This window comes from Agelaius tricolor, unplaced genomic scaffold (genome assembly GCF_023055355.1).
Source record: "Agelaius tricolor isolate 1412-34295 unplaced genomic scaffold, bAgeTri1.0.p SCAF_49, whole genome shotgun sequence".
In the NCBI taxonomy this organism is placed as follows: Eukaryota; Metazoa; Chordata; class Aves; order Passeriformes; family Icteridae; genus Agelaius; species Agelaius tricolor.
Window position 1 is genome coordinate 172407 of NW_027269309.1, and position 21790 is coordinate 194196.

General features: G+C 53.5%; 1 protein-coding gene across 1 annotated transcript; it reads left to right on the top strand.

The window, feature by feature from the left end:
• The first annotated feature begins 344 nt into the window (after positions 1-344).
• On the top strand, positions 345-18658 carry LOC139604301 (centrosome-associated protein CEP250-like). The gene is made up of 22 exons (XM_071455425.1): positions 345-359; positions 1290-1337; positions 1485-1717; positions 2175-2328; positions 3617-3807; positions 5112-5331; positions 5794-6074; positions 7271-7430; positions 7996-8236; positions 8852-8997; positions 9951-10286; positions 10929-11119; positions 12421-12548; positions 12720-12889; positions 13630-13806; positions 14408-14542; positions 14819-14962; positions 15425-15705; positions 16902-17061; positions 17637-17940; positions 18366-18520; positions 18641-18658. The coding sequence occupies exons 1-22, from the start codon at positions 345-347 to the stop codon at positions 18656-18658; spliced, it is 3888 nt and encodes a 1295-aa protein (XP_071311526.1).
• Positions 18659-21790: the final 3132 nt, after the last annotated feature.

Here is a 21790-nt window from a genome sequence, read left to right on the forward strand (position 1 = left end):
AACAGCTCGTGAACTTTGGGGCTTGGACCTTGCAAAGGCCAACGGCACTTAGATTGCGTGCTATTGACCCTGCAAAGGCCAAGAACCTTTGAATATTGGTGTTTACACCCTGCAAAGGCCAAGGGCCTTTGGATATTGATGTTTAGACCCTGCAAAGGCCAAGGGCCTTTGGATATCAGGGTTTAGACCCTGCAAAGGCCAAGGGCCTTTGGATATCAGGGTTTAGACCCTGCAAAGGTCAAGGGCCTTTGGGCACTGGGGTTTCGACCCTGCAAAGACCAAGGGCCTTTGGTCACTGATATTATCTGTCTCTGATATTATCTGTCTCTTCGTGCGAGGGGCGGATGGAGACCCGGAGGGTGAGTGACAAAGCCGCTGCTCTCCTTGTGCCAAGCCCAGCAGCGACCTGGGTGGGCCTGGGCTGTGCCTTGGGGAACAGTTCCCTTTGGGATTAGCAAGGGATTAACAGTTGGTTGTTCCAGAGCTGGCAGCAGCTGTGGTGCTTGCCCTGGGGACAGGCCTGGGAGGGAATGGGGGGCTCCTGGCTATCCCAGAGCACAGCCACATCTCCTCCACTCTCCTTGTCCCACTGGAGGCTGTGGGCACAAACAAGGGAGCAGCTTTTCATTGCCTTCCCCTCACCCAAATTACAGCGCAGCCTCAGCGCTTCCCAGAGTCAAGAATGAGTTGCTCCCAGACATCTCCAAAATGATCCCCAGTGGCCCAGAGGAGGTCACAAGGATGATAGGAAGATGCTGCAAGGGCTGGAGCACCTGTGCCAAGGGAAAAGGATGCAAGAGTTGGGGTTGTCCTGACTAGACAAGGTTCCAGGGTGACCTTAGAGTCCCTTCAAATGCATGAAAGGGCTGCAAGAGAGCTGGAGAGGGACTTAAGCCAGGGGCCTGCAGGGACAAGACAAGGCTTCCCAGTGAGACATGGCAAGGATGGATGGGATATTGGGAGGGGATTCTGCCCTCGAAGGGTGCTGAGGCCCTGGCACAGGTTGCCCAGAGAAGCTGTGGCTGCCCCTGGATCCCTGGGAGTGTTCAAGGCCAGGTTGGATTGGGCTCTGGGCAGCTCCCCTTCTGGTGTTCTTAGAAGTGATCAGACACCTTGCATCATGTTTGTTTGCACTGCTGTCAAACTCCTGGGCTGAAAATATTGCCAAGGAGGGGAGGAGGAGCTCAGCTGGAAGTGCTGTGCTCTGGGACAGGCTGGGAAGCACTTAGAGGCAACTGCCTCAGGGGCAGCCATGCAGTCTGAGTGTGCTCTTCCCTGTGCACTTGCAGGGAGCTCGAGGGCTTTCTCACCAGGGACGTTCCTCCAGAGCCCGTCAGGTGAGTAAACTGTGCTGAGCTGACTGGCCTTTTGAAACTGGTTCTCCATGAATGGACACTGGTTCTTGTGGGATCAGAAGAGGCATCTCAGTGCTACTTTGGAACAGGAACAGAATACCTCACTAACAGCTGGATGTGGCCTTTCAGGTGCTGGTAGACGGCGGTGACAGCATGGCCAATTCCATCATCTGCACCGACAATCCTGGGAACATCCTCTCAACTCTGACATCCACTGATGAACAGCATCCCTTTGAACTGGCTCGGGAAGCTACAGAGAATTGTGAGCGCATGTGGCAACAGTTTGATCAAGTAGAGGAGAGAACCCAGAGGATCAGAAGCCAATACCAGATCATAGACTCTCTGCTAGAAGAAATCTGTAGGTGAGCATTTCCTCCTCCTCCTCCTCCTACATTCCAGAGGCAATCTGCTTCCAGGTCTGGGAGGTCAGAGGTGTCCTGGATGAAGAAATCACCTGCCTACCATGTGTAGGCCTCAGTGTGGCTCTCAAGCAATGTCCTGTCTGGGTTTTGGATGCTCTACTGTGACTCCCAAGGCTGTCTGGGAGATGCAGAGCCATATTGGAATAGAAGACTCCTTCTTCTCGTCGTGCTGCTTCCTGAATTCTGTTCTTTGCGTGCCCCTGCCCAGCCACTGCTTGTCACTGAAAGAAGGCAAAATCCTGCCTTCCTTTCCCTTTGCCTCTGGAGGATTTCCTTGGGAGGGAAAGAGCAAGGTCTTCCTTAGCCCACTGCCCCCAGCTCCATCCTGGTGTGCTGAAAATGGCATTGCTGACTCTTCAGGCCTCTTGCTTCTTCTGACTGGGCCTTGTCTCTGCAGTGACTGTGCAAAAATTGAGAAGTCCAAGGAAATGCTGCGGCAATGCACTGGAATCCCGGAGACAGCAGCCTTTTGTCTGCAGCAGCAGAACACCAAGCAGCAGAAGGAAGCGTCAGCCCAGGCAGAAGAGGCAGAGCAGCAGGACTGGATGGAGGTTGGTTTTGGAAATGAGATGGTTTTCCCTTGAAAACTCGTCTTGCCCCTTCTTGTACAGTGGAGGACTTGGCTGCACTCGAGGGAGAAGGGCCATCCTTGCAGAGGGAGCTGGAAGTCAAGAGGCAGACTTTGGAGGAATTGCAGCTTCAGAGGGATGTGCTGGAGCAAGAGAGGGATGATGGTAGCAGGGCTCTGAACACCTTATTGCTAGGCAGCACCTGTGGCAGTGGGAGTTGTGGCAGCCAGATCAGCCTGATGCTCTTTCAGGCACTAGAAGACAGGCACAGTGCTGTGCACACCTGGCTCAAGAGGGCACACGCATTTCTTAGCCAGGGATATGCATGTTCATCAGCAAAGTGTGGCATGCTTCTGCAAAATGTGTTGCTTTGGGCAGCCACAGAGCCTCTAAAAGAGGGAAGGGAGCTGGGGAAGGGTCTGGAGCACAGGTGTGACCAGGAGCAGCTGAGGGAGCTGGGGGGGCTCAGCCTGGAGAAAAGAAGGCTCAGGGGGCACCTTCTTGCTCTCTCCAAGTCCCTGTGACAGGAAGCTGCAGCCAGGTGAGGGTCAGGCTCTGCTTCCAGGGAACAAGGGACAGGAGAAGAGGAAACAGCCCCAAGCTGTGGCAGGGGAGGTTTGGATTGGATGTTACAGGATAGCTGCAAGAGAAGGCTATATTTCAGAGGGTCTCTGTCAGACACTCTCAGGTCTGGGCAATGTGGTAGGTTTGGCAAATGCACATCAGAGGTTTTGCTTTGGCCACATCAGCCAGACATCCATCAGTCACTAAATGTCTGCTCGTCACAAGAGCCGTTTCCCAGTCAAGCATCCTCTCCTTGCAGAGAATTGCTTGGAGTATGTGAAGAGGTGACACTGTGATGCGGGTTTTCTTCTATTAGGGAGAAGTCCTGTATATTTTCCCTTGATTCAGCTGAATCTCCCTTGATTCACTGAAATAGATCCAAAGAGAAATTTTGTTAGCCCAGTGGCAGTTGTGGAAGGTGCAGTGGTTTTGGGTGGCAACACAGAGTTTGCAGTAGGGATGTTTGTTGGGAAGGAGCTGTCTGGGCCCGGGCAAGGCAGCAGGGCCTGCCACAGCACTTCCAAGGGAACCGTGCCAGAGGCTTTTGGCAGGCCAGGCTATCAGAGCTGCATGGGGCAGATGCTGTGAATCTTTGAGGCCAGAGCACAGGTGCTCCTTGTCCTCTGGCTGCCTGTGAGGTGGCACTGGCTGGCTCTGCACAGGGCTCCCGAGGAAGGGCTCCAGCTGTACCTTGTCCCACTTGCAGGTTTCCCAGGAGCAAGAGTCATCGAGCTGGTGTCTGGGGCAGCTGAGCCAGGAATCCTCTGGCCAAGGACATGAAGTGGCCCAGGCGTGGCGAGAGGAGGAGCTGCTGGCCCAGAAGGCTGACCTTGAGGGACGACTGGCAGCCACCGAGTGGCTCCGACAAGACCTTGCCAGGCAGCTGGAGGAGACCAGGTAAAGGCAGGGAGTTGAAACTTTTCAGATGGTTTTACATTCCGTGGACACAATATGTGGAAGCGTCTCAAGGAAAAAATATAAATGCCACAATGTGAAGGTTGTTTTTCTTGCACCGAAAGCCAGCAAAGCTCTCGTCAGCCTTGGGCTCCTGTTTGTGCCACCGAGCACACTCCTGTGGGATGTCAAAAGCAATCCAGCCAGCCCTGAACTGAGGAGTAGTTGAACCATGCAGATGCTGAGTGAAACCTCAAGTTTCTCTTGGGTTTGGTTCCTCGTTCTGGGCATTGAACATCCCTCGTTCCTTTCTGAGTCGCTTGACATGATCCTGATCTTCAGACCAGGAAGCCTCATCTTCAGCATTCCAGGCTCTTACCTTGGCACGTTGGGAGTAGCACGCTGCCATTCAGGGTGAAGCCAGAGGCTCCTGCTGACCATCTTGAGGCATTTCTGCTTCCAAGCACACTCTTGAGAAGTGTGGGACAGGATGTAGAGCTGGTTAGAGAGCAGCAGGGAAAGCTCTTTGGAATTCTCAACAGCCTCTGGGCATTCTTGCTGATTGTTGGTGGGCACCCAGCTGCCAAACCTGCCAAGGTGCCTTTGCATGGTCCCTCTCACTGTGTAAAGAAGGACAAGTCCCTTGGGCTACTGCCTGCTTGTTCAGCAACACTCAAATAAAGGCAGCAAGTCTACTCCTGGACCTTGCAAGAGTTGAAACTGCAGTCTCTGCATCGAGGTAGTTGTTGTTCAGACAAAAGGGTGATCTGATTTTTCACAGGTGCTGCCACGACCATGAGATTTTACTGTATCTGCAAAGTAGTTCTGAAGCCTCATTAAATACCGGGTGTCTGGAAGATGATGTACCTTTCTGTCCATTATCAAGAGCATTAAAAAGTCAGGAGTCAGCCAGGACAAGAGTCTGTTCTGTCCCCCTGCAGAGCAGCTTGGAAGTGCTGATGAGAGAAGGGCTGTGAGCAGGGGCTGGGCTTTTGCTTGTTGCTCCAGCCTGTTTGGGCACAGCTAGCCAGAGTCATAGGTCAGGAGCAGCAAGTGAAGGTTTGGCTGTTGAGGCCAAGTTGGGCTGGGCTGCCTGTGCTAGGACAGGCCATAAGGAAGGCCTGGGCAGTCCCTCAGAGGCCCTGCTCTGCTCTGGAAATGGCCCAGATGTGCCTTCTCTGGACGAGTTTCCAGCGGAGCCATTTTCCATCCTCAGGCGTGGGGATCTTGACCACGTCGTCCTGGAATAACCGGCTCTGGGTGTCTGGAGCAAGCAACTCATGTCTGTCCATCTTTGCAACTTGTAGGTCAGCAAAGGAGAGCCTGCAATCCAGGCTGTTTGCTGCTCAGCAGCAGATGGCTCAGCTGCAGATGACCTGGAAGCGTGTGGAGGCAGAGCTGCAAGGGGAGCTGCAGGGAGCTCGCAGAGAAGCCCAGGCAGCGCAGAGGAGGCACGAGGAAGAGCTACAAGGCCTCAAAGAGGAAAGGAATCTCCTCCTTGAGCAGAGGGAGGCTCTAGAAAAGCAGGTGAGTGAAAGAGCAGTGGCACTGCAGTCATGCAGCGAGGGGTCTGTGGCCTTCTTGCTTTTCCATGGCAGAGCAGCAGCTGCTGGGGTGAGCCCTGGGGCTGTCTCGTGCTCTGGGGGCTCCATGGCAGCTGCTCTGAAGGACACTCAGGGCTCTGCTGAATGTCAGCTGCTGCTCTGGACAGCTGGGCTAGTCCTCTGTGCTGCTGGCCAGCAAGCAGCAGCATGGATTCCTGCTGGCCTCTTCTTGCTAGCCTTGCTTTCTCAGGTGCTTTCTCAGGTGCCCTTGCTGGTGGGCCACTTAGAGAGTGAAACAAGTTGTCCATGTCCTTTGTGAATCTGGTGCTCTCAGGACAGGGAGGAGTGGAAAGTTGTCCTTTACCTTTGCTCACAGCCTGTGCTGTGGCTGAGTGTGAGAAGCTGTGGCTGTAGCCTCTGACTGCTTTGTTCTGTTTGACTGGAGGTGGCAGAGTTGACATCTCAGCTGGCAGCCTCCCAAGAGTGCCAGGAAAGGACTGCACAGAGAGCCCAGCAAGATGTGAGGGAGGCCCAGGAAGAGTCCAGGCAGAAGCTGTTGGAGCTTGAGAAGATCCAGAAGATGCTGGAGGAGGCAAAACATCAGAACAAGGAGCTGCAAGTGCATCTGGACTACTTGGAGAGGGAATGGATTCAATGGGAAGAAGTGGCACAGCAAAATTCAGAATTGCAGGCTTCTGTCAATGCTCTAGAGAAGGAAAAGGCGAGGTAAATGAAAGCCTGTGGGACTCTGCATTGTGCTGAATGGATTCCCTCTTTGCCATCTTTGCACCTGCCAGGGGCTCTGGCAGCATTTCCTACATGGCAGGTTCTGCACTCCCCGTGCAGACACTTCTCATTGTCTGGATGTTGAGTTTCATTTGCTTTTCTTTCAAGCCTTCAGATAGAGTTCTTCTGAAGACAAAGTCTTCTGGGGAAGCCCTTTCCCTCTAGGGGTCATTGTGTGGTTAGGTGGGTGTGTTGACACTGCCCGAGGTGCACTGTAAGGAGCTGCATACATCTATCAGCTCCACCTTGGGGCCTGTAACTTGAAGCCTTTGGGATCTGGATCAGCCTGGCATCTGATGCTTTTTCTGGGCAGAACCATCTTAAGGCCCTGAGTGCTGCTCTAGGCCAGCTGGGCCTTGGAGGCAGCCCAGAAACAAGAATGTCTCTGTTGCATGGTTCCTCATCCAATGTCCCCCGCTGCCTGCAGGGGGTCAAGCAGGGTCCCTGCCACCCTGCACAGTCACAGGCATTTCTGACTGTGCAAAGAATGCAAGGAACAGGACCAAGCTATGGGGGGCTCATGTAGCCGATCAAATCCTGCCAGGTTTAAGTGCCACAGGATTCTTCCTCCAAGAAGAAGACAAAGCAAACGCAGGGCACTCCTGCTTGCCTGGAGTCTTCTGCATCTTCCATCAGTTTGTGCTCCAAGCCTCAGTTGCCCTTTTGGCCTTTGTTTCTCCAGCTGAAAGTAGGATGGGTGCTGGTAAATCTTCGGGAACTTGCCAGAGATTCCCTGGCTCTAGGGTGCTGCTCCTGCTACCTGGATGTGTAAGATGGGGGAAGGAAATGTCTCTTCCATGCTGACCAAGCCTCCCTGCTTTGGAGCCTGGTTAGTCAGAAGAAAATTGTTCCTCTCCCCTAATGTCTTCATTGCAAGACTTTGTTAGGTTTGTATTCACATTCCCATCTCAGAAAGAACGTATGGCATGGAGGCAGGAACTCGCTGTTCATTCTGGGACAAAAGCAGAGTAGGCACATGCTGGTCAGGGACTGCAGGCGGAACAGTCAAGTCTAAACAGCCAAGTTGTTGAGAGAAACCTCATCAGGCAGAGCAGTTTCCCCCTGAGGTGGTGTGAGTCCTAAGAGTTGATAAAAGGTGATATCATTTAGTAATGAGTTGCTTGCTTTCCTTCTAGGCTGATTCTGTCTCTTGAAGAAAAGAATGTGTGCCTCAGGACACTGGAAGAGCAGAACTCGGCACTGAACAATCAGGTGTCTCAGTGTCAATCTGCTCTTCAGGAGACAGAGCAGCTCTATTCTGAGCATAGAAGAGAACTGCTGGGGCTCAACACACAGGTAAGCTGTGCAGTGGCATCCTCTTCTCCAGGGACACACAACAGCACCTTTGCCTTGGAGGCCCCAGCCTCTTTCCCCTGCCAGCAGCATCCACAGCTGCCGTGTTCTGCCCGGGGCTGCTGCTGCACCCTGAGGCTGAGCCTGGATCTGGTGTCTGCTGCAGAAGTTTTCCCCCATTCTCTCCCGGGTCCCAGCAGGAAATGTGGGAGGAGAAGCAGCAGCAGACTCCTCTGGAGCTTCTCTGTCCCTCTGTTGGCAGTGTTGTCCCAGACAGAGTTGGTGCCTGTGCCAGGCACTGAGCAATGTGGGGACACAGAGGTGGCTGTGGCAGGCTGGGCAGGGCACTTCCAGCACAGCCAGTTCAGCCGCTGTTCAGAGCTGCAGCCCAAGGATGCCCATTGCCTCCCTTTCCCTGTTTTCTCTCCATTTGTCTCCATTGGCATCCTTGCTTCTGTGCCTTCTGCGTTTGGCTTGAAGTCATTTCTCCTTCGTTGCTCTCCCTGTGGCCCGCTGTGCAGCCTCAGGAGCAGCCCTGTCCCTGAGGCTCTGTGCATCCATCTTCCAGGCCTGGGCCCTGCTGGAGGCAGTGAAGGAGAAGGCAGCTTTCTTGGAAACTCGACAGAAGCAATTGGAAACTGAGGAGTCTGAGCTGCGTGTGAGGCTCCAGAGCTCTGAGGAAATCTCAGTGGACATTGCCACACAGTGTAAGGCCATGGAGCTGGAGCTGAGGAAGAGACAGGCTCAGAGAGACAATCTCAGGGCTCGCAATAAGGAGCTGCTGAAACAGCTGGAGCAAAGTGAGCAAGGTACAGCTTCTCCTCTCCCATCCACTGCCCCATGCTGTCTGACCTGTGGGGATCTCACTGATGCCTCGCAGAGGAAAAGTGCCCAGAGATGGCAGAGGAGAAAAACAGCCAGCAGGAGATTTCTCCATCCACGTGCCAGTGAAAGCTTTCTCTTGAGAAAGGTGCTGTGGCTGGCAGTGCCCTCTGGCTGTGCTAGGGCTGATCCCGTGCACAGCTGGTGCCTCTCAGGTGCCATGTCTGTGCTAAGGAGCTGTAGCTGGATGCCTCAGCTCCATTCCCCCCAAACTCCAGGCCCTGCCAGAGCCTCCAGGCTATTGGTCTCTCTGGAGCAGGGCTGCACAGGCATCCCCTGTGCTTTGTCTCTCTTAGATTGCTCACTCTGCACAAGGCCAAGAGCAAACACACTTTTCTGTCCCTCTGAACCCTGCCCCTTTCATTCCTGCCTTTTTCTCTGCCCGGAAGTTTCCTTCATTTCTGTCAGCTTTGGAGCCTTTGTGGGCTTAGGGCCTGGCAAACACAGGCAGGTAGAGAAGACAGTGCTGTTGTCTCTGCAGGATGCACATCAGTTTAACTTGACTTTTCTTTTCCCCTCCTCCTTCCCCTTCCCTCCTCCAGCAATGTTGAGGGCAGAACACCAGAAAATCTCTCATGAAAATTCCCAGAAGAAAGATGCTGTTGCTGTGAAGGAAGAGGATGTGGTTCTTCGTCATTCTCTGGAGAATGAATTGCAGACCCTGCAGGAGGAAAGGAAAGATGTGCTGGTGAGATTGGCAGATGCCACAGAGCGCCATTTTGTACCTAGGGTTGGGCCTTGTGTCCATATTTCTAAGAAGCATCCTTTTCCATTTTAACTTTTCCAATTTCATTTTTCTGAATAAAGAGGAGAAGATGTTGTAGTCATGGGAAAGCCAGTTAATGCTGAGGCTGCTGATTTTCCTCCCTGCTGGGCTTCTGTGCTCTAGAACCTTTAGTTCTCAATGTCCTCAGTGTCCCTATTGACATTGCATGGTTTGGGGAATTCCTGGTGTCCAATGCCATGTTCAGCTTTCTAAATATCTGGATGTGGAAGGAGGGGGGAGAGTCCCAAGTTTGCTGTTAATAGAAAGGTGTTTGGCCTTGGCCATGGGAGAGCAGCCAGTGGGGAGAGAGGAGAGGAAAGCCAAGGTCTGATCCCCAGCAGGACGTGTGCCTGCAAGGGGAGAACTGGTCCTGAGTGGCAGCAGAGAATGACAGACTGATCTGGCCATTGCTGCTCCCAGAGAGGGCAGTGGGGCTCTGGGGCATGGAGCCATGGGAACTCTACACAGGAGAGGTGGAAAAGCACTGATGTCAGCCCAGCCCCAGGGAATGAAAGGCTGTGGCTGTTTGCTCTTCCCTTCCTCCCTGATGGAGAGCACATCCTCGTGGCACTGCCTGAATCCCGCTTAGCGGGCACTTGAAATCCTGGCTGCAGTTCTGGCAGCTCCTCCCCAAAGGAGCCCTGGAGTGGAGCTGCAGGAGGTCAGGCAAGGGCAGAAGGGAAGCTGGGATGGGCTGAGTGAGCTGGGAAAGATGCAGCATCAAGGGGAGGGGGGCCCAGCAAAGCTCTGCAGCATGCTGAGAGGCTGAGAGAGAGGGGCAGCCTGTGCCTGCCCCTGCAGCAGGAGTCCAGATCTGGTATGAAAAGCAAAGTGAGAGAGGGAATGAGTGACCCTTTTTCTCCCTGTTTTGGCAGCATGAAAGGGAATTGTACCAGCAGCAGATGAGATATCTGGAAAAGAAGAATCAAATGCATGCACCTGAGATGAGCAATCATAAGGGAAATAATCAAGAATTACAAGTGGAGAGGGAAGAGTTGCAAGAAGATTTGGAGCATGAGGCTGCTGCTTTGAAGAAATTGAGGGACAACAATCAAGTACTGAGTGCTGCACTGAACAAGAGTGAACTTGCCAGAGGGGCTCTGAAGCAACACTTGGACATCCTGCAGGAAAAGATCCCGGCAGACACTGGCATTGTCCTTCAGTCCACTCCAGTGCCCCTGAAATATTTCATTGATGTTTCCCCTGAAGAGGTGGGTCTCTATCCCTGTCAGTGCAGGCCTGCTTGGGTAAAGAGCCTTGTCTGTCTGCCTGGCTCCAGCCAGAGGCCACTGACTGCCAGACTGATTCCTGGCACACCCAGAATGACTGATCCAGCTCTGGAGCTTGCTGTTCAAAGCAGCTCCAGGCCAAAAGCTGGGCATGGGGAGCTGCTTCTCCTGTGCCCACAAAAGGGGAGGCAATACATGGGGGTTTGGATTGGGTGTGGGAAGGAATGGAGCCGGTGAGCAGAGTGATGGACTAATGCCAGTTGAGTTTTGGAGTAATGGCTGAAAATGTTCAGCACAGCTGGTGCTTAGAGTCAATTGTATTGGCAGTTGTGGAAGATGCAGTGTTTTTGGGTGACAACACAGAGTTTGCAGTAGGGATGTTTGTTGGGAAGGAGCTGTCTGGGCCCGGGCAAGGCAGCAGGGCCTGCCACAGCACTTCCAAGGGAACCGTGCCAGAGGCTTTTGGCAGGCCAGGCTATCAGAGCTGCATGGGGCAGATGCTGTGAATCTTTGAGGCCAGAGCACAGGTGCTCCTTGTCCTCTGGCTGCCTGTGAGGTGGCACTGGCTGGCTCTGCACAGGGCTCCCGAGGAAGGGCTCCAGCTGTACCTTGTCCCACTTGCAGGTTTCCCAGGAGCAAGAGTCATCGAGCTGGTGTCTGGGGCAGCTGAGCCAGGAATCCTCTGGCCAAGGACATGAAGTGGCCCAGGCGTGGCGAGAGGAGGAGCTGCTGGCCCAGAAGGCTGACCATGAGGGCCGACTGGCAGCCACCGAGTGGCTCCGACAAGACCTTGCCAGGCAGCTGGAGGAGACACGGTAAAGGCAGGGAGTTGAAACTTTTCAGATGGTTTTACATTCCGTGGACACAATATGGAAGCGTCTCAGGGGAAAAAAAAAAAAGCCACCATGTGAGGGTCATTTTTCTGGCACCAAAAGCCAGCAAAGCTCTCGTCAGCCTTGGGCTCCTGTTTGTGCCACCGAGCACACTCCTGTGGGATGTCAAAAGCAATCCAGCCAGCCCTGAACTGAGGAGTAGTTAAACCATGCAGATGCTGAGTGAAACCTCAAGTTTCTCTTGGGTTTGGTTCCTCGTTCTGGGCATTGAACATCCCTCGTTCCTTCTGTGTAGCTTGATATGATCCTGATCTTCAGACCAGGAAGCCTCATCTTCAGCATTCCAGGCTCTTACCTTGGCACGTTGGGAGTAGCACGCTGCCATTCAGGGTGAAGCCAGAGGCTCCTGCTGACCATCTTGAGGCATTTCTGCTTCCAAGCACACTCTTGAGAAGTGTGGGACAGGATGTAGAGCTGGTTAGAGAGCAGCAGGGAAAGCTCTTTGGAATTCTCAACAGCCTCTGGGCATTCTTGCTGATTGTTGGTGGGCACCCAGCTACCAAACCTGCCAAGGTGCCTTTGCATGGTCCCTCTCACTGTGTAAAGAAGGACAAGTCCCTTGGGCTACTGCCTGCTTGTTCAGCAACACTCAAATAAAGGCAGCAAGTCTACTCCTGGACCTTGCAAGAGTTGAAACTGCAGTCTCTGCATTCAGGTAGTTGTTGTTCAGACAAAAGGGTGATCTGATTTTTCACAGGTGCTGCCACGACCATGAGATTTTACTGTATCTGCAAAGTAGTTCTGAAGCCTCATTAAATACCGGGTGTCTGGAAGATGATGTACCTTTCTGTCCATTATCAAGAGCATTAAAAAGTCAGGAGTCAGCCAGGACAAGAGTCTGTTCTGTCCCCCTGCAGAGCAGCTTGGAAGTGCTGATGAGAGAAGGGCTGTGAGCAGGGGCTGGGCTTTTGCTTGTTGCTCCAGCCTGTTTGGGCACAGCTACCCAGAGTCATAGGTCAGGAGCAGCAAGTGAAGGTTTGGCTGTTGAGGCCAAGTTGGGCTGGGCTGCCTGTGCTATGGCAGGCCATAAGGAAGGCCTGGGCAGTCCCTCACAGGCCCTGCTCTGCTCTGGAAATGGCCCAGATGTGCCTTCTCTGGACGAGTTTCCAGCTGACCCATTTTCCATCCTCAGGCGTGGGGATCTTGACCACGTCGTCCTGGAATAACCGGCTCTGGGTGTCTGGAGCAAGCAACTCATGTCTGTCCATCTTTGCAACTTGTAGGTCAGCAAAGGAGAGCCTGCAATCCAGGCTGTTTGCTGCTCAGCAGCAGATATCACAGCTGGAGATCACCAGGAACCATCTGGAAGCTCGAGTGCTCACAGTCACACAGGACAACGTGGTGATAGAAGGTGAGAACCTCGTGTGCTTTGTTTGTGGTGCTGCCCCTGACTAGAAGAGATGAGCACAGGTGTCTCTGTCCACAGAACTTCTGAGGAGTAGTGGGGCTGGAGGCACTGAAAGGGCCTGAGGTCAGTAAAGTCAGTCAAGACCCTGACTCTTGCTGTTGGTCATGTTTGCAGGAGAAGTGAAGTGCCTGCAAGGTGAGCTGGAAGCAGCGAGAGCTCTCAGGAGGCAGGAACAGGAAGACACAGCTCAACAGCTCCTGCAGGCAGAGCAGCAGCATCAGGAAAGCCTCAGGCTTCAGGGAACTGCTCAGCAACTGGAAATAAAGAAGCTCCTGCAAGACCTGGTAGGGGACAATATGCTTCTGAATTGTCCAAGCCAGCCCTGTGGGTTGGTGCAGCACAAGCAGAGGCTGAGGGTGTGAAAGGGCAGCAATCCTCTGCCAGAGGCCTCTCGCTGCTGGGCCGGGCAGCAGAGCCAGCAGCTGAGACTTGGAGGAGTGTGAAGGCCCCCAGGATGGTGCTGAGACAGTAAAGGCAGCCATGGCTTCAGTGAGGGTGTAAGAGGAGTTCCAGAGCAGGTTGGGCAGTGCCAACCCAAAGCATGGCAGCCCAGGGCAGGATCATCCCCAAGTGCAATCTGCCACAGAGCAGATGCCAGCGTGGAGCAGATGCCAACAGTGCTGCTGGCTGCAAGCATGGGAACTCGTTTCCTTTCTCCCTGTGCTTCCATGGTGGACAGAGGGATTAGCTTTGGGCTGGAAGCAAATGGAACAGGCCCCTTATTCCTGGTCCTTCAGTCCTTGTGACTGGGGCATCAGAGAGGGGAAGGTGACACCTCCTCCTCTGAGTGCTTGGACTCGGTGCTTGGGAAGGTCTTTGCCAGCAGAAGAGATTCCACAAGTCTGTGATTCTTGCACCTGCTGAGCCTCCTTTTGAATTCCCTGACAGGACACAGCTTCTGGAGTGCAGAAAGCCAGTGCTGTTGTCTTTTCCAGTTGGGGGTTGTGGGAGGGATGGAGCTTCACCTCTTTCAGCCAGGAGCTTGCCTGGGGCTTCATCTTGCAAATTTTTCCTCCCTCCTCAGGCAAGTGAGCGTGAAAGGCACCGTGCAGAGATGCAGGAGACGCTGGAGCAATGGGAAAAAGAGAAGGCAGAGAGAGAGCAGGAGCACAAGAAGGTGCTGTTTGAGATGAGGCAGAAAGTTGCCACCCTGCTGGCCCAACAAGAAGAGCTAAAGAGATTTGAAAATGCCAAGCAAGAGGTAATGATTGTGAGAGGAGAGCTGGTGTGATTTTTTGCAAGGCTGGAGCTGTGGGAGATGGCAGGATATGGGGCTGTGTGGAGCATGCCCTCTGTGTCTCCTGCATTGAATTAGGGGAGGTGAAAGCTGAATGGGGCTGTCTTTGGCCCCAGGAATGAGCCCTCTCATAGGAAGCCAGGCAGAAACATCAGCTGTCAGCTGAGATTTTTGTGCTGCTCTTGTGCTCTGTTGTTCTAAGATGCACCTCAGGGTATCTTCACTGTTCTCCTTCTGCTGCCCTTTTGGTGTGTACTGGTAGATGTTCATGGCCAAGGTGAGTTTGTAGGACTTTTCTTTTGTGGGCATGGGAAGGGTGCAGCAGGAACGCTGACAAGAGAAAAATCTTTTAAAAGGCTTGCCTGGAGTATTTCTGAACAGTAATGCAGAGATGTCTTCTGGGCTGTGTTTTAAGTCACTTCCTGGGAAGCTGTGTCTCCCCCAGGGCAGGCAGTGGCCCAGGGGAGCAGCAGCCAAGTGCTCTGAGAGCCCATCAGTCTTTGCCCATTGCCACACGGATGCTGCAGGAGGAGCGTGAAGCCCTCTGCTCTTTCCTCCTGTGCAGGTCCTGCTGGAAGAGCAGAAGGAGAAGAATGCTTTATCAGAGGCACTGCTCCAAACTCAGGGAGAGCTCAGCCGAGCCCGCCAGCAGGTGCAGCAGCTCAGGCAGGAGGTGACAGAGCAGCAGGAGAAGGGGCAGGTAAGTGTGAGTAGGCAGGCAACAGAGGGCAGGGCAGTGACAAGGGCACAAAAGGCAGCTCCTGGGACTGAGGAAGCAAGGGCTGCTTCAGGCCCTGGGAGCACAGAGCCTGGTAAGCTCCAGAGCTCAGCCCCAGGAAGGAAGGCTTGCAGTGGAAGCAGAGCTGGGTAGAGCAGCCAAAAGAAGCAGCTGAGGGAATGGCATTTTGAGGCAGCAAGTGGAAAAAGCTGAGCCTGAGGGCAGGTCCCAGGAAGTTGCTCTGTATTTTGTTGCCAGACCATCAAGGCAAATCTGCAAGATGAGCTGCAGGAAGCACACAGTGAAGCCCAGGCAGCACAGAGGAGGCACGAGGATGAGCTACAAGGCCTCAAAGAGGAAAGGAATCTCCTCCTTGAGCAGAGGGAGGCTCTAGAAAAGCAGGTGAGTGAAAGAGCAGTGGCACTGCAGTCATGCAGCGAGGGGTCTGTGGCCTTCTTGCTTTTCCATGGCAGAGCAGCAGCTGCTGGGGTGAGCCCTGGGGCTGTCTCGTGCTCTGGGGGCTCCATGGCAGCTGCTCTGAAGGACACTCAGGGCTCTGCTGAATGTCAGCTGCTGCTCTGGACAGCTGGGCTAGTCCTCTGTGCTGCTGGCCAGCAAGCAGCAGCATGGATTCCTGCTGGCCTCTTCTTGCTAGCCTTGCTTTCTCAGGTGCTTTCTCAGGTGCCCTTGCGGGTGGGCCACTTAGAGAGTGAAACAAGTTGTCCATGTCCTTTGTGAATCTGGTGCTCTCAGGACAGGGAGGAGTGGAAAGTTGTCCTTTACCTTTGCTCACAGCCTGTGCTGTGGCTGAGTGTGAGAAGCTGTGGCTGTAGCCTCTGACTGCTTTGTTCTGTTTGACTGGAGGTGGCAGAGTTGACATCTCAGCTGGCAGCCTCCCAAGAGTGCCAGGAAAGGACTGCACAGAGAGCCCAGCAAGATGTGAGGGAGGCCCAGGAAGAGTCCAGGCAGAAGCTGTTGGAGCTTGAGAAGATCCAGAAGATGCTGAAGGAGGCAGAACATCAGAACAAGGAGCTGCAAGTGCATCTGGAGTACTTGGAGAGGGAAAGGAGTCAATGGGAAGAAGTGGCACCGCAAAATTCAGAATTGCAGGCTTCTGTCATTGCCCTAGAGAAGGAAAAGGCCAGGTAAATGAAAGCCTGTGGGACTCTGCATTGTGCTGAATGGATTCCCTCTTTGCCATCTTTGCACCTGCCAGGGGCTCTGGCAGCATTTCCTACATGGCAGGTTCTGCACTCCCCGTGCAGACACTTCTCATTGTCTGGATGTTGAGTTTCATTTGCTTTTCTTTCAAGCCTTCAGATAGAGTTCTTCTGAAGACAAAGTCTTCTGGGGAAGCCCTTTCCCTCTAGGGGTTATTGTGTGGTTAGGTGGGTGTGTTGACACTGCCCGAGGTGCACTGTAAGGAGCTGCATACATCCATCAGCTCCACCTTGGGGCCTGTAACTTGAAGCCTTTGGGATCTGGATCAGCCTGGCATCTGATGCTTTTTCTGGGCAGAACCATCTTAAGGCCCTGAGTGCTGCTCTAGGCCAGCTGGGCCTTGGAGGCAGCCCAGAAACAAGAATGTCTCTGTTGCATGGTTCCTCATCCAATGTCCCCCGCTGCCTGCAGGGGGTCAAGCAGGGTCCCTGCCACCCTGCACAGTCACAGGCATTTCTGACTGTGCAAAGAATGCAAGGAACAGGACCAAGCTATGGGGGGCTCCTGCAGCCAATCAAATCCTGCCAGGCTTCAGTGCCACAGGATTCTTCCTCCAAGAAGAAGACAAAGCAAACGCAGGGCACTCCTGCTTGCCTGGAGTCTTCTGCATCTTCCATCAGTTTGTGCTCCAAGCCTCAGTTGCCCTTTTGGCCTTTGTTTCTCCAGCTGAAAGTAGGATGGGTGCTGGTAAATCTTAGAGAACTTGCCAGAGATTCCCTGGCTCTAGGGTGCTGCTCCTGCTACCTGGATGTGTAAGATGGGGAAAGGAAATGTCTCTTCCATGCTGACCAAGCCTCCCTGCTTTGGAGCCTGGTTTGTCAGAAGAAAATTGTTCCTCTCCCCTAATGTCTTCATTGCAAGACTTTGTTAGGTTTATATTCACATTCCCATCTCAGAAAGAACGTATGGCATGGAGGCAGGAACTCACTGTTCATTCTGGGACAAAAGCAGAGTAGGCACATGCTGGTCAGGGACTGCAGGCGGAACAGTCAAGTCTAAACAGCCAAGTTGTTGAGAGAAACCTCATCAGGCAGAGCAGTTTCCCCCTGAGGTGGTGTGAGTCCTAAGAGTTGATAAAAGGTGATATCATTTAGTAATGAGTTGCTTGCTTTCCTTCTAGGCTGATTCTGTCTCTTGAAGAAAAGAATGTGTGCCTCAGAACGCTGGAAGAGCAGAACTCGGCACTGAACCATCAGGTGTCTCAGTGTCAATCTGCTCTTCAGCAGGCCGAACAGCTCTCCTCAAACCGCGCTGGACAACTGCGGGAGCTCAACACACAGGTAAGCTGTGCAGTGGCATCCTCTTCTCCAGGGACACACAACAGCACCTTTGCCTTGGAGGCCCCAGCCTCTTTCCCCTGCCAGCAGCATCCACAGCTGTCGTGTTCTGCCCGGGGCTGCTGCTGCACCCTGAGGCTGAGCCTGGATCTGGTGTCTGCTGCAGAAGTTTTCCCCCATCCTCTCCTGGGTCCCAGCAGGAAATGTGGGAGGAGAAGCAGCAGCAGACTCCTCTGGAGCTTCTCTGTCCCTCTGTTGGCAGTGTTGTCCCAGACAGAGTTGGTGCCTGTGCCCGGCACTGAGCAATGTGGGGACACAGAGGTGGCTGTGGCAGGCTGGGCAGGGCACTTCCAGCACAGCCAGTTCAGCCGCTGTTCAGAGCTGCAGCCCAAGGATGCCCATTGCCTCCCTTTCCCTGTTTTCTCTCCATTTGTCTCCATTGGCATCCTTGCTTCTGTGCCTTCCGGGTTTGGCAGGGTTTTTCCTGTAGTCATTTCTCCTTCGTTGCTCTCCCTGCGGCCCACTCTGCTGCCTCAGGAGTAGCCCTGTCCCTGAGGCTCTGTGCATCCATCTTCCAGATCCGGGCCCTGCAGGACGCAGTGCTGCAGATGGAGGCTTCCCAGGCAACTCAACAGAAGCAGCTGCTGAAGGAGCTGGAGGAGTCTCGAGCAGGAGAACGCTCTTTGAGGGACTCTGTGCACGTGCTGCAGGCTGAGGTGTCTGAGCTGCGTGTGAAGCTCCAGAGCTCTGATGACAAAGCTCTTGCCTTGGCCATACAGTGTGAGGCTGTGGAGCTGGAGCTGAGGAAGACACAAGCTCAGAGAGACAACCTCAGAGCCCGCAACCTGGAGCTGCAGAAGGAGTTGGAGGAAATTGAGCAAGGTACAGCTTCTCCTCTCCTACTCACTGCCCCATGCTGTCTCACCAGCTGAGGAGCTGTAGCTGGATGCCTCAGCTCCATTCCCCCCAAACTCCAGGCCCTGCCAGAGCTTCCAGGCTATTGGCCTCTCTGGAGCAGGGCTGCACAGGCATCCCCTGTGCTTTGTCTCTCTTGAGTTGCTCACTCTGCACAAGGCCAAGGGCAAACACACTTTCCTATCCCTCTGAACCTTGCCCCTTTCATTCCTGCCTTTTTCTCTGCCTGGAAGTTTCCTACATTTCTGTCACCTTTGGAGCCTTTGTGGGCTTAGGGCCTGGCAACCACAGGCAGTTAGAGAAGACAGTGCTGTTGTCTCTGCAGGATGCACATCAGTTTAGCTTGACTTTGTTTGTCCTTTCTCCTTCTCCTTTCCCCTTTCCTGCTGCAGATTGGTGGAAGGAGGAAGTCAAGCACATTTCTCAAGAAACTGCCCTGGAGAAAAAGGCCACTGAAAGGCAGGAAGAGGCTGTGACTCTTCGTCAGGAGGTGGTATCTCTGAAGAAGAAATTAGAAATCCTTGAGAAGCAAAGGAAGGATGTGCTGGTGAGATTGGCAGATGCCACAAAGGGCCATTTCCTAGCTATGTGTTTGGGCCTTGTGTTCATAGTTCTAAAGAGCAGCTTTCCCCAGTTAAACTTTTCTAATTGCATTCTTCTGAATAAGGAGGAGAAGATGTTGTAGTCATGGCAAAGCCAGTTAATGCTGAGGCTGCTGATTTTCCTCCCTGCTGGGCTTCTGTGCTCTAGAACCTTTAGTTCTCAATGTCCTCAGTGTCCCTACTGACATTCCATGGTTTGGGGAATTCCTGGTGTCCAAAGCCATGTTCAGATTTCTAACTATCTGGATCTGGAATGAAGGGGAGAGTCCCAAGTTTGCTGTTAATAGAAAGGTGTTTGGCCTTGGCCATGGGAGAGCAGCCAGTGGGGAGAGAGGAGAGGAAAGCCAAGGTCTGATCCCCAGCAGGACGTGTGCCTGCAAGGGGAGAACTGGTCCTGAGTGGCAGCAGAGAATGACAGACTGATCTGGCCATTGCTGCTCCCAGAGAGGGCAGTGGGGCTCTGGGGCATGGAGCCATGGGAACTCTACACAGGAGAGGTGGAAAAGCACTGCTGTCAGCCCAGCCCCAGGGAATGAAAGGCTGTGGCTGTTTGCTCTTCCCTTCCTCCCTGATGGAGAGCACATCCTCGTGGCACTGCCTGAATCCCGCTTAGCGGGCACTTGAAATCCTGGCTGCAGTTCTGGCAGCTCCTCCCCAAAGGAGCCCTGGAGTGGAGCTGCAGGAGGTCAGGCAAGGGCAGAAGGGAAGCTGGGATGGGCTGAGTGAGCTGGGAAAGATGCAGCATCAAGGGGAGGGGGGCCCAGCAAAGCTCTGCAGCATGCTGAGAGGCTGAGAGAGAGGGGCAGCCTGTGCCTGCCCCTGCAGCAGGAGTCCAGATCTGGCATGAAAAGCCACAAAAGGGAATGAGTGACCCTTTTTCTCCCTGTTTTGGCAGCATGAAAGGGAATTGTACCAGCAGCAGATGAGATATCTGGAAAAGAAGAATAAAATGGATGCACTCAACATGCAAAGTCAGCAGGAAAGAATGCAGCAATTGGACAGTGAAAAGCAAGCCATGAAGGAAGAGTTAAAGCATGGGACTGCTGCTTTGAAGGAAGGAAGAGGGAGCACTCTGAGTGCTGCACTGAACAAGTGTAAAATTGCCAGAGGGGCTCTGCAGAAACGCTTGGGCTCCCTGAAGGGAAAATCTTCTATCCAGGCAGACACTGGCGTTGTCCTTCAGTCCACTGCAACATGCCTGAATTATTCCAGAGATGTTTCCCATGAAGAGGTGGGTCTCTATCCCTGTCAGTGCAGGCCTGCTTGGGTAAAGAGCCTTGTCTGTCTGCCTGGCTCCAGCCAGAGGCCACTGACTGCCAGATTGATTCCTGGCACACCCAGAATGACTGATCCAGCTCTGGAGCTTGCTGTTCAAAGCAGCTCCAGGCCAAAAGCTGGGCATGGGGAGCTGCTTCTCCTGTGCCCACAAAAGGGGAGGCAACACTTGGGGGTTTGGAATTGCGTATGGGAGGGAATAGAGCAGCTGAGCAGAGTGATGAACTAAACCCAGCTGAGTTTTGTACCGAGAGGGCTGAACAGCAGCTGCACTGCTGGTGCTTCGAGGATGCTTCCTGAGATGGAGATTTCTGAGGGACAGCTTCTGTGGTGTTTGAAATATGGGCATCATCTCCTCTCTGAACACCCAGCAGGCTGTTGGAGCACAAGAGGAGCAGCTGTTAGGTGGCTCAAGGACCAGTCTGGAATCTAAGGAACCACTTGCATCAGCAGAGAAGGAGAAGGGAGAGAGGCCTGAATTATCCACCGTGCCCAGGAGAAGTGGCCAGCAGGTAAACTGGGCTTTCACTGCCTCTGCAGAGCCTCAGGTTCCTCTGGAACTTGGCACCTTAGCTCAGGCAGTGCTTTGGAGACCTCTGCTTGTTGCCTTGCCTCTCCCTGTCCCTGCTGTGGCACACCCCTTTGTTTGTTCTCTCTCTTGTGGCAGCCCATGGCTTTCACAAGGGCACCTTCACTGCGCTGCCTCCCTCCCTGGCCCCGTGTCCCTGCACACACACACTGGCCTCTCTTGCACAGCCTCCAGCAAGAGCTTTTTGCCCCCACTGTTGTCTGGTGCACTTCAGGGTCTCAGAGCAGGGACCTCCTTGCCTTGATGTCCAGAGGTCCTTTTGCTCCATGTTTGCTGACAGGTTGTTGCCGCCGCTTGGGGTGTGGCGTCCCGGGTCGAGGATGGTTCTGTGGCGGCGCCTCTGCCACAGGGGTCAAGCACATGCATACACCAATGTGGTGGACAGTAACTGGCCTTTATTAACGGTTAGACAGGGTCATTTATACAGGGGGTAACGGTCAGTTAACAGTAAAAGGGGAGGGGTTCTGCGTGATCTCGCGATATCTCGAGACATCGCGATATTTCCCCACAATAGGTTTCTGTGACCCTCTCTCCCATCCAATGTGCAGGTGGACCCTGAAAGGAGAAGAATCAGAACTTTTAGGAGAGTGTTCCCTCCAGACTACTTTAATTTACCTGTCCACGAGTCTGAAATAGAAGAGTCCTCCAGTAGCTCAGGGGAGCAGCAGCCCTCATACTGAAGCACGGCCTGTGGAGAAAGGGGTCAGTGGCCCAAATGTGTGCTCTGGAAATCAGAGCTGGGTTCCTAAATCCCATTGGAAGTGTCTGTAATAGACCTGTGGTGGCTGAGGGATGTACGTGGGAAGGGTTTGGCAGCCTGGAAGTGGACTTGTTGATGCTCTGAGCTCTGTTGTGTCTGGGAGCCTGTTCCTTTGCCCTTGCCCAAGGGCAGAGTGTTGGTGAGGGCTGGAGTTGGAGGCTGTGTCTGCCCCGAGAGCCGATACCGTGGGGCTGCAGGTGCTCCTGCCAGCGTGGGCTTGTCTGAGCCGGGCCTTGTGCCTCTTTCAGGTGTCCCTGCTGCAGTCACAGCTGGCCCAAGAGCGACAGCACCACCTGGAGAGCTGTGCAGGGAGCAGGCAGGAGACACAAGGTGCAGAAGGGACCTCCTTGCTTCCTGAACGTCTCAGAGAGGAGCCAGGCTGCAGCTAGATGTAGTTTTAGACTTAGTCAGTAGTTTATGTTTAAAGGATAGTATAGGTGTAATTGAACCTTTTTACAACTGTGTTCCATAGGATGAAAGATATATTTATAGAAAAATAAAGAGTTTCTTATGATTGCCATTAAACTAATAAATCTGTATCAGGCTTATTTACTACCCAGTGCAGAGACCTCTAACTTCCAGTATAGTGTA

Coding starts and splice junctions, on each gene's coding strand:
- LOC139604301 (XM_071455425.1), top strand. Junction 7,431..7,995: donor TGCTGGGGCTCAACACACAG/GTAAGCTGTGCA, acceptor TCCATCTTCCAG/GCCTGGGCCCTGCTGGAGGC. Junction 12,549..12,719: donor GGACAACGTGGTGATAGAAG/GTGAGAACCTCG, acceptor TCATGTTTGCAG/GAGAAGTGAAGTGCCTGCAA.